Source organism: Gymnogyps californianus, chromosome 13 (genome assembly GCF_018139145.2).
Source record: "Gymnogyps californianus isolate 813 chromosome 13, ASM1813914v2, whole genome shotgun sequence".
NCBI lineage: Eukaryota > Metazoa > Chordata > Aves > Accipitriformes > Cathartidae > Gymnogyps > Gymnogyps californianus.
Genome location: NC_059483.1, coordinates 11,012,177 through 11,023,255, shown reverse-complemented (window position 1 = coordinate 11,023,255; position 11,079 = coordinate 11,012,177). Strand labels below are relative to the sequence as shown.

The window sequence follows — 11,079 nt, the reverse complement described above, 5'->3', positions numbered from 1 at the left end:
AGGGCAGCTCCTTGCACCCATCCTTCCCGCTGGGGCCAGCAGAGCAGCCAGAGCAGCCAGAGCTGGGCCAGCGAGCAGGCTCAGAGGAGGGCACGGCAGGGCACGCACCTGTAGCTGCTCGTTGCCCTTCGCTGCGCAGAGCCCAGCTGCAGTGGCAAACTGCACCTTGCAAGTGCTGATGATGCTCCCCAACCATCTTGTCACACCCCCAGCCAAGCGCTGGGGGCCCCGTGGGTGGCGAGGCTGAACTGGCAAGCCTGGGTCTGCCAGTCACTGTGCCCGCAACCAGGGTCTGTCTGCCTCACACCCTCCGGTCCATCCAAAACCACCTGCCCACCACTGCCCAGGGCTGCCAAACCCGCTCCCAGGGCCCCTCGCTGTCCTGCGGCTCCCAGCAGCCCGGGGACAGCCTGGGCCTTGCAGCTGGGCTGTGCCATGCCGGCGGTTCGGCTGCACTTATTGTCCCTGGGCAGCCCATTTCCTCCGCAGTGGCGGCGGCCGCCTGGGCCTGTCTAACCCCGGCACAGCCTCTGGCGCTCCTGCTTCCGCTCGGGTGCTGGTGGTTTCGGTTCTGGGGCCCCCAGCGCCTGGGGACGGGCAGGAGCAGCCCTGAGGGGGCTGCGGAGCGGTGCCCCTGCCTCTCTGGGCTGGAGCAGCCCCTGGTCCCCAACCCAGGGGTGCGGGGAGAGCCCCAGCACCCTACGCTCGGCCATGCCGGTGATTGCCCCCGTGGCCTCCCCTCAGGGTGCCACCACTGGCCCTGCCATGGCCAGACCATGCTGGGGTGAGACTGTGCCGGGGCCTGTGAGGGGCTGGGGCCCCCCCAGAGGCTTTTGCAGAGGGTGGCAGTGCCTGGGCACACACCCCCGCCGGCCCCCGGCCCGCCGAACCCCACCGTGCTCCCCAGGCGCCGGGCACACCGGCCCGCCACACCCATCATGGCGGCCCTGTGCTGCCCGCCACGCACATCATGGCGGCCACGCGCCCGTTACCCCCAAGATGGCCGCCCTGCGCCGTCCCACCCGCCCGCGCCCAAGATGGCCGCCCAGGAGCGCTGCGCGCCGCGCCCAACATGGCAGCCGCCTGCCGCCTGCGAGAGCCGGGGAGGGCGAGCGGGCCGGTGATGTCACTTCCGGTCTGCAGCGGCGGAAGCGGCGGCCGGGCGCCCATGGAGACGGGCGAGGGCCGGCCCGGTGTGGCGGCGACGCTGCGGGCGCTGAACGGGGCGCTGGGGCGTCCCGCCGCGCTCTGGGTGAAGGAGAGCGGCGCCCGCAACCTGCGGCACCGGGACTTCCTGGCGCCGCGGGCCGCGCTGAGCGCCGCCTTCCCCGAGGGGCAGGTAAGCCGCGGCGGCGCGGGTAGGCCGCGGCCAGGGGCGGGGCCTGCGCGGAGGGGGCGGAACCGGGGGCGGGGCCTGCGCCGGTCCACGTGCGGCCAAGGGGACTGACTCCTCGCCTTCTCGCCCGGCAGGTGCCCGCTGACGTCGTGGCGGGCGTGACGTCATTGGGAGGCCCGGGGGTGCTGTCGGTGCAGGGCTGCCAGGAGACGCCGGCGGGGCTGGCGGTGCGGGTGCGGCGCCCCGAGGCCTTCCGGAGCCTGCTGGGGCCCCTGCCCGGCCCGGCCCTTGCGCGGGGGCGCAGGCGGGGTGGGTGGTGCTGCACTGCCCGGCCCTGCACGGCCCCGCCGCCCTGCGGCCCCGCCACCTCCGTCCCCTCCTGCTGGCCGACCACCTGGCCCAGCTGCTGCGAGCCCAGGGGTGAGTGCCTCGCCCTCGCTCTCGCCCTGCCGCCCGGCCCTGCGCTGCCAGCGCCCGCCTCTCCCTCTCTCGCAGGGTCGGCGTCCGCCTGGTCCCTGCCCTCGCCGAGGAGGGGAGCCGGGAGGTCCTGCGGCAGCTCCGCGTCGACTGGCCCTCCGGCTCCGGTGGCTCGGCCCTCCCTGACACCGTCTCAGACTTGAAGCGAGCGCTGGGCCGGTCCCCCTGTGCCACAGCCTGTGAGCAGGGGCCGGGCACAGCCGCGCTGCTGGAGGATGTCATCTGTAAAGTCCACCTGAAGAGCTTCGTGGAGCAGCAGGGCTTGGTGGGCTACGACCCCAATCTAGACGTGCTTCTTGGTAAGCCTCACATGTACAGCACCTCTAGTGTGACAGCGGGGGGGCGAATGGCTGCAAACAGGCCTGTTTCCTTTTTTTTCCAATTGTTTTTACAGAAAATAAGGGGGTTTTAGATCCAAATTGCCTTCTCCTCTTATTCCCCTTCAGTCTGGTTTGAGCCAGAAACGCAGACAGCCTGGGGCAGACCTGATGGTGCAGGATGGTGGGGGGGTGGCGAACCCTCGTGTCCCACTCTGACTGTCCTTCCTTCTTTCAGTGACGGAGGGGAAGCTGCGGTCCCTGGCTGAGCTGCAGCAAGCCGTTGTGCAGTGCATGGTGAGTAACCCTGCGGCGCTGCCTGCCTCTCACTTTCCAGATGTCGTTCCCTTTTGTCACGCGATAGCATTTGAGCTCCCTGCTGTGCTCTGCTGCAGGCTGGAGGCCAGGGGAGCTGCTGCAGCATCGTGCATGTGGTGAGCTGCGAGGAGGAATTCCAGCAGCAGCAGCTGGATCTGCTCTGGAGGATTTTGGATCCAGGAGCCCACACAGCTTTGCAGGTGAGGAACCTCCAACCCTCCTCACTGTGGCCCCCAGCATCCTCATGCTCAGCCAGCCCCCTTCAATCCCCGCAGCGAATGCTGAGGCCCAGCCTTGCCCCCTTGTGAGGCTTCCCTTTCCCTTGGCAGCCCCTCCACGCTCTTGCCCAGGTGGTGGAGCAGCCTCTGCCCTTGGGATTTCAGCACTAAAGAAGGGGCAGGAGAAGACTGCGGGGACACAGCTAGAACAGAGCTGGTTTTAGCCCGGTTCTCCTGCACTGCGTTTTGGTGGAGCTTCTGAGACTTTGACCCCAGCTCTGGCCTCTCCTCTCTCTTTCAGAAACACCTCGTCTGTGGGCCAGTGAAGGTGACAAACCCCTCATCGCCCATCGGGGCAGACCAGTACTTCCAGTAAGTTGGTGTGTAGCAAGGCGCCTGCTGCGCTGCTCGCCTGCCAAGGCTCCCTGTGCTCTGCCCGGCCCCGTGGGCACCCAGGCAGCCACACTGCAGCGCTGAGCGAGCTGGTGGCACATGGAGAGTTCTGTGCAGTCCCTCCATTCTGCTTTTCCGTGGCCTCAGGGCTGTTTCTAGAAGACTGGAGGCACAGAACTGAGGCCACAGGGCCCTCCCCAGTCCCAGTGGCCTCTAGCAGTGCTGCTTCTGGCCCTCTCAGTGCTGCCGGGGGGGCTGCTGGGAGGAAAGGCAGTGGCAGGACCTGGGCGCTGCAGCGGTGCAGGGTGGTATCTCCCTGCCGTCACACATTAGCAGACGGCCCGGGCGCGGGGGCGGCCCTTTCACAGCCGAAAGGCAGAGCTTGTGCCTGGCGCAGCGGCTTCCTCGTGGCCCTCTCCAGGCAGCGGCAGAAGGGGCTGGCCACGGTGTGGCTGTCCCTGCCCCGCTCCTAGAGGTTTTGTACCGCTTTTGCTTGGCTGGGTTGCTGCTGCAGCTGGGATGCCCCGAGCAGCATGAAGGCTGGGGTAGCCCTGGGACACTCTCTGGGGCCCACTCAGCCCAGGGGTGGTGGCTGTGAGTGTCTGTTCCTCCCAGGCTCCGAAAGCGCCAGATGTACGAAGCCTCCGTGATGAAGTACGGGGAGCTTGCGCAAGGTGAGGGTTTGCTCTGTGGCTCCACGCACTGATGCTGCTCCATCCCATCTCCACTGCTCCCATGAGTTTCCCCCCTCACCTCTGAGCCTGCAGCCAGTGGGGCTCTCCCCTGCGTGGTGCTCCCTCTCCCCTCCGTGACGGAGCCAGGTGCTGACCTTGCTTGGGGGAAGGCATCTAAACGGCCATGTGGGGCATCGGCACAGAGCAGCACCTGCAGATGGGGACCAGGGCTGGGGAAGTGTGGTGGTCCCCAGCTTCCACTGGAACCCCCTGGCCCCAGGAAGGGTTCCTGCCTGGGTGCTGGGAGTGACAGTACATGGGAATGGAGCGAGCTGTGCATGATGCCACCTGCGTTCTCCACAGATGAAGCCTGGACTGAGGTGATTGATACCCTCGCAGTGGCTGCCATCAGGTTTGAGATGCTGAGCACTGCTCACCGGAGTCAGGTAGGACAGCGGTTTGCGCAGAGCCAGGGCAGGCAAACTGTGGGAATAGTGGAGTGGCTCTGTGCCGCTCGATGGCGACTTCTCCCTGCCCTCAGATCACCCTGGACCTGGAGGACAGCAGCATCTCCACGAAGGGAACCAAGAGCGGTGCCTTCGTGATGTACAACTGTGCCCGGCTGGCCACGCTCTTTGACACCTACCAGCAGGCTGTGGAGCGGGGTGAGCACCAGCCCTGCGACCCTCCTCTAACAGCCACTCCTGGGCTGCTCCTCACGCCTGGAGCCACAGGGGCTTCTCTGGGCACAACAGTCTCCCGCCTCCTTTCCAGGCACGTACCCACCTCTGCCACCAGCATCAGAACTGAACTTCTCCTGCCTCCGGGAGGAGGTGAGTGCTGAGAAGAGGAATGCAGGGACCTGCACACCCTCGGCTCCGGTGATGGACGCTGCTGGCCCAGGAGGATCCGGCCCTCTCTGACACATAGTCCTTTCACAGGGCGAATGGCTCCTGCTTTTCAACTATCTCCTGCCCTTCCCTGAAGTCCTGCAGCAGGCAGCACAGCTGCCCGCACCCACCAAGGGGATCCGGATCACAGCCAACACAGAGACAGTAAGTGCCACATGCCGCAGCACCCATGGGTGCTGCTCCAACAGTCCCAGCCCAGGGGCAAAGCTACATACCGGCAGGGTGCTGCCCACCGTGAGCAATGCAGGGGTGGTGCTGAGGGAAGAGACTGCAGCACCCCTGGGGCTGCTCCTGCTGTGCTTGGGGTGGGGAATGGCCCAGGACTGGCCAGACCCTGCTGTGCCAGCAGAAGCTCTTTGTCTTGCAGGTGTGCAAGTTCCTGATCCAGCTCAGCATGGATTTCAGCTCATACTACAACCGGGTCCACGTCCTGGGGGTGAGTTGGATGTCCCAGGCCTGCGGCCCTGCAGTCCTTCCCAGGGCTGGACTGCAGTTGTGGGGCAGCCACGTTGGGAACGGGCTCTGGGGTGCCAGCAGCGTGATGCAGCCCCGCACCAGCCCCTCAAGGATGCGTACAGAGGGTGCAGAGGCAGCAGTGCCTCTAGGGCCAGCCTGTCGAGGGGCAATATGGCCACCAGCCCTGAGTCACTGTCATTCTCCCCGCAGGAGCCGTTCCCTCACCTCTTTGACCAGATGTTTGCCCGCCTCCGGCTGCTGGGAGCAGTGAGGGACGTGTTCCACAGCGCGCTGGCGACTCTGCACCTCCCTCCTCTCAGCCAGATCTGAGCCACCACTGAAGAGCCGTGCCATGGTGTGACAGGCACTAGGACAACATGCCACAAGGAGAAGGACAGGGCACATCCTCTGTGGCAGGGCGAGGGGCTGCCCCACCGCCAGGCAGGGAGTCAGGGCATGCCTCAGCCCCACGCAGGTGCTTCCCCTCCCGCTGCCCGCGCGGTTTGAGGGTTTGGCTACGTGCACCCCGCGGCCGTGGCCAGCGTGGGAGATGGGTGCGCCTGCCATGTCCACACCAGCAGAAGGGAGGATGCCTGTGGCACCCTGTGAGCTGGGCTGGGGAGTACCGGGGACCAGTCACCACAAAGCCAGGCACCAACCTCACTTCCCTCAAAGCCATCGTTTATTGAAGGTCGCTCCGTGCTAGCAGGGAGCTCCTGAGGCTCAAGGTTCCTGTCAGGCCCCAGTACCGGGGTCCAATACACTTGTTGCTGGACAAATGCTGAGTATGCCTGACCCCAACAGAGCACCTTGCCTCCCATGGGGCCGGGGCCACGTGCAGCTTCTTGTCCTTCCTGTGCTTTGATGGTGCTGGGGCTTGCTGCTGTGCAGGAACAACCTGCTCAGCTTGAGCAGCACTGAAGGGCTGCTCGAGGGGGGGGTGGCCAGGCCCTGGCTGGCACAGCACACCTTGGGCTGCTGCCCCTTGCCCTGCAGGGTGCTGCTGTGGCGGATCGTGTCCCCACTCATTTCAGCACAGTCCCCCACCACTGCAGGGTCAGGGCTGTCACAAAGGGCTGCAGCCTGCCATGTGCCACACCAGTGCCTGACTGGTGTTTGGCCTCATGCTGCCCTCAAGCTCCCAGGGCCGGGCACGATGCTCAGTGCCCTCCTGAGCAGGTTCCTCTCTGGGACCACGGCTGGAAAGCCTGGACATGGGTCCCTCACACCTCGGGGAGGAGGAACTTCTCCTGGGCAGGGTGGGCTGACAACCCCACTCCTTCTTTACTGCCTGGGGAGCCGCAGGCTTGTCCAGGAGGGGTCACATCTGCCTTCTCCCCTGAGACCGCCAGCCTTGTCCCCGAAGGAGCCAAGCACGCCCATCCCAGCACGCAGGCTGGGACAGGGGCTGCGGTGACGGGCAGAGCACAAGTGCAGGGTGCCCTCCCCAAGGGGGTGGGGAGCAGGGTGTGCTGCACGCCTGCCCTGTTACTGGGGAGCCTCTGGCGGAGTGGGCTCGGGGGGAGCCATACCATGCAGCATCTCCAGGCCTCGCCCGCAGAGCACACAGCAGTACCGCAGCTCCCCCCGGCCTCCACCACCTCCCAGCAGTCCAGCTCGGCCAGGTCGGGCACGTGGAAGAAGGTGGTGCTGAGAGCGTCCAGCTCGCCCGGGCCCCGGCGCCACAGCGTCAGGCGCTGGTCCACCGAGGCAGAGAGCAGCAGGTCCGGCCGCAGCACCCGGATCCCCGTCACGTGGGCGGCGTGGGCGCAGGGCCTGGCCACCCGCTCCAGGACGCGCAGGCAGGTCGCTGCGGCGGCCTCGCCCCCACCCAGGGTCACCTCCAGCAGGCAGACGTGGATGGAGCCGTCATCGCTGCCGCTGGCCACCAGGTACTGTCCCTCCGGCGTCTCACGGACGTGGAGGCTGTTCACACCGCAGCTGTGGGCCATGACGCTGAGCAGCGGGGCGCCCAGGGCTGGGAAAACAGGCTCGGTCAGGAGAGCGACGCTCACCTTGGTCAGAGGGAGCAGAGGAGCCACCAGTGTGGCCTCCCTCAGGAGGCAGAGCAGAGCCGCTGGCAGCTGCACCCACCCAGGGGCTGCATCTCTCCCTCCGCTCGGTGCAGGGCGTCCGCTGCATCCACGATGGGGCTGGTGATGTCCCAGAAGGCGACGCTGCCATCGGTGGCTGCACTGCACAGGAGGTGCCTCCTGGAAGGGAGGTGTTGGGGGAGCCTCCGGCCACAGCCCTGCGGCGGGCAGCCCCAAGGGTCCCCACCGAGATGTGGGGAAGCACCAGAACAGCCCCCGCAGACTGATTTCTCCCTTCCCTCCACCCGCTGAGCTGCGGCTGCCGTCCCTGCAGGGACAAACGCTTCTCCCCAGAGCCCCGTCGGTTGCAGCACAGCATTTGGGGCTCACCTCTCCCCTCCTGCCTGCGTGTGCAGGAACGCCTCCACCTTCAGCACACAGCGCTGGTGGTGAAACGACTCCGCCACCAGCACCAGCTTCCGGGCGGCCTCCAGCAGCCCAAAGACCCTGTGATGGAGCAGAGGGCAGTTGGCCGTGAGAGAAGGGGGGTCCCGGCACCTCTGCCCCCACTTCCCACCATGCGCCATCCTGTTCCTGGCTCAGAGCCAGCCACGTCCACAGCAGCAGCCTCCCCTGTGGAGCCTGCTCTGCTCCTGTCGCCAGCCCCAGCTCCGTTCTCCCTGCCAGGCCCCATGATGGCTCCTCACCGGACCGATCCGTCGCTGCAGGCGGCAGCCAGGAACTTCCAGGGCGTCAGCAGCTGCTCAGTGCTGGTCCCAGGCACGACCGAGAGGGACATGTACCTGCAGCAAACACACGACGCTCACGAATGCCTCGGTGACACCTGCGGCCCCGGGAGGCGGGCAGCCCAGCAGAGCAGCCTGAGCCCAGCAGAGCAGCCTGAGACCAGCGCGGGACGCAGCTCCGAGCACTTGGAGGAGGCACAAGGAAAGACTGAGCCTTTCCCTAACCTCAAAAGCCCCTCGAGGCCCAGCCACCGGGCACAGGACACCAGGGATGCGCGCATGAAGCCACGCTGGCTCCTTCTGCCTCAGCTGAGCCCGCAGCCACACAGAGCAGGTATCCCAGTGGAGGCCAGTGTGGTTCCCAGCACCCTCCCGGACCGTGGTCACTGCTAACCCTGCCTCAGGCAGTCCCTGAGCATCACCTCGTCTCTGGGTCCATCTTGACAAGCTTGTGCCTGTTCTTCTTCCGCTCCCAGTGCTCGTCCAGCCGGTGGGAGGCCACATGGACAACCTGGCAAGCCACGGCGCTCTCAGAGGCTGGGTCCCTGGCACACAGCAGCCGGTAGCACTCGATCTGTGCCCGGCCGCCCGCAGAGAAGAGCAGGGCAGACAAGCCCTCGTCACCGAAGCCTTCGTCACCAGGTCCCGCAGGGCCGGCCAGCGCCAGCGCCCTCACACTGGAAATGTGGTCACTGAGCCGGGCGAGGGGCACGGCTGCCCGGGAGCGCTCGCTGAGCACCAGGACGCAGGCCGTGGTGTCCTCGCTGCCAGTGACGAAGACGTTCAGGGCAGCATGGCCGGGCACCTCCACCGCCCCCAGGCGCCGCACGCAGGCGATCTCCCGCCCGTGCAGGGACGCCAGGAGCACCTGCTGCTCGCAGGGCTCGGCCTCGCAGTGGTACAGCATCACGTCCCCGCACTTGACGAAGGCGAAGGCCTCGGCCGAGGGGCTGCTGCAGTAACTCCAGGAGCGGTGCCCCCCGCCGCAGGGGATGCAGTGGAGGTTCTCGCCGGTCCTGCTGCTCCACACCACAAAGTTGTCGGCGTGAAAGCCCAGCACGAGCAGATCCCCGTCCGGGGTGAAGCGCAGCTCCTCGATCCACTGCAGCCCTTTGCAGGGCCTGTGCTTCCGCAGGACCTCCAGCTGCTGGCCCTGCAGGCGGAGCTGGCGGTAGCAGCCGTCCCGGCCGGTGCTGTAAATGTAGCCCCCGTGGCAGGTCACTGAGGTAACCCCCGTCTTCCCGTGGAGCCCAAAAAGCACGGACAGCGGGACCTCAAGGGGAAGGGTCCCTTTGTGTGACAAGCAAGAGGGCTCCAACTTGCTGCTGGAGTCCTCGCCGCCTGGGTCGGTGCTGCAATCGGTGATGCCGTTGCTTTCCGCAGCCCCCCCGGGGAGCTGCTGCAAGGGAAGAGGAGGAGGGAGCCCCGGCGGTCCCCGCAGACCAGGAGCCCTCCCTGGGGCAGGAAGGCCGTGCAGGTGTGCCAGCGCTGCTTGCAGGGGGGCAGCAGGTATCGTCCCATGAGCCGCACCCAGGGTGCCTGCCCGGGGCGGTGGGCGACGTCCAGCCAGAGCATCTCCCCGTCGGGCCCGGAGGCCAGGAAGGCGGCGGCACCGGGGGGCAGCCCGGGGCGGTGGGCCCAGCCCAGCCCGCGCACGGCCCCCTCGAACAGCCTCAGCGTGGCGGCGGCCCCGGGGCGGCTCAGGGCGAAGAGGAGGAGGCGCCCGTCGCCGCCGGCCAGGGCGCAGAGCGCCTCGTCCCCACCGGGCAGGGAGGCGGCCGCCAGCACCCCGCGGGGCCCGCCGGCGGCGGGGGGCAGCACCGGCACCCAGCGCCCCGCCGCCGCCGCCGCCTCGTAGGCCGCCAGCCCGCCCGCCTCGCCCAGCGCCAGCACCCGCCGCGGCCCCGCCAGCAGCACGGCCCGCGGCCGCTCCGGGGCCCCCAGCGCCTCCGCGTCCGGGGCCGCCCGCCGGGACCGCCAGAGCCGGACGCCGCCGTCGTCGCCGCCCGTGGCGAGGCAGCCGCCGGCGGGACGCAGTGCCAGGGCGCGCAGGGCCCCGCGGTGCCCCCGCCGCGCCCGCCGCACGCCGCCGCCGCCGTCCCACTCCAGGCAGGCGCCGTCCTCCCCGGCGCTGACCGGGCGCGGCCCCCGCAGCGCCACGGCGGCCACCCGCGCCCCGTGCCCGTAGCACACCAGCAGGCAGGAGCCGTCCCCGTCCCCGCCGCCGTCGCCGTCCCCGCCGCCCAGCTCGCCCACGGCCCAGAGCCGCACGCTGCGGTCCTCGGAGGCGGAGGCGAGCAGCCCCCGCGGCGCCGCGTAGCAGAGCGCCAGCACCGCGCCCCGGTGTCCCCGCAGCCGCCGCCGCGGGGCCGCCGCCGCCGCCGCCCGCCACACCACCACGGCCCCCGCCGCCGTGCCGGCCGCCAGCGCCAGCCGCGCCCAGCCCGTCCCCGCCAGCGCGGCGCAGCGCAGCGCCCCGGCCCCGCCGCAGCTCGCCCGCCGCAGCCAGCGCCCGCCGCCCCGCCACTCGTACAGCGCCACGGCCCCGCCGCCCAGCGCCAGCGCCAGCCGCCCGCCCGCCGCCCACCGCGCCTCCCACACCCGCGCCCCCAGCTCCCGCGCCGCCCCGCCGCCGCACGCCGCCAGCCGCGCCCCGCCGCCGCCCGGCCCGCCGCGCCGCACCGCCAGCACCGCCAGCCAGCGCCCGCCGAAGGCCGCCACCCGCACCACCGCCCCGCCGCCGGTGCCGGGCTCGGCCCGCAGCCCCTGCACGCTGGCCTCACGCAGCACGCTCCGCCGGCCCGCCGCCGCCGCCGGCCCGCCGCCGCTCAGCCGGAACGCCACCACCTCCGGGCCCGTGCCTGCGGGACACCGCGTCAGTCGCCGCCGCCCGCCCGCCGCCCGCCCGGCCCCGGCCCCGGCCCCGGCCCCGGCCCCGGCCCGTCGCTCACCCGCCAGCAGCACATCCCCCGCGAACTCCAGCGCCGTCACCGGCGCCACCAGCGCCACCGACTCCATCTTGGCGGTACCGCCGCCACCGCCCGGCGCTCATTGGCCGGGCCCCGCCGCCCCGCCCCCAGAGCACGCGGAGGCGGGGCCCGTCTCTCCACGCTTTATTGGCGCGCGACACGGCCCCGCCCCCGCCCCGGCCCAGCGCGGGAAAAGGCCACGTGCGCGCGGCCGGGCCCACCGCCCCGCCC

The 11,079-nt window shown here is 69.5% G+C and overlaps 2 protein-coding genes across 2 annotated transcripts; one reads left to right on the top strand and one right to left on the bottom strand.

The window, feature by feature from the left end:
• The first annotated feature begins 1,168 nt into the window (after nt 1-1,168).
• DALRD3 (DALR anticodon binding domain containing 3) lies at nt 1,169-5,987 on the top strand. Its single transcript, XM_050905010.1, is given in 14 exon segments — nt 1,169-1,339; nt 1,471-1,618; nt 1,621-1,756; nt 1,832-2,112; nt 2,369-2,427; nt 2,526-2,648; nt 2,968-3,038; nt 3,675-3,733; nt 4,097-4,179; nt 4,275-4,398; nt 4,508-4,566; nt 4,675-4,788; nt 5,012-5,080; nt 5,311-5,987. Coding segments are annotated over 14 exon segments (1,617 nt in total). The 3' UTR covers nt 5,431-5,987.
• Nucleotides 5,824-10,897, bottom strand: WDR6 (WD repeat domain 6). Its single transcript, XM_050904868.1, has 8 exons — nt 10,831-10,897; nt 9,185-10,740; nt 8,302-9,152; nt 7,841-7,936; nt 7,524-7,640; nt 7,195-7,313; nt 6,633-7,078; nt 5,824-5,832 (listed from the first exon to the last, which is right to left on the bottom strand). The coding sequence occupies exons 1-8, from the start codon at nt 10,895-10,897 to the stop codon at nt 5,824-5,826; spliced, it is 3,261 nt and encodes a 1,086-aa protein (XP_050760825.1).
• Between the last annotated feature and the right edge of the window lie 182 nt (nt 10,898-11,079).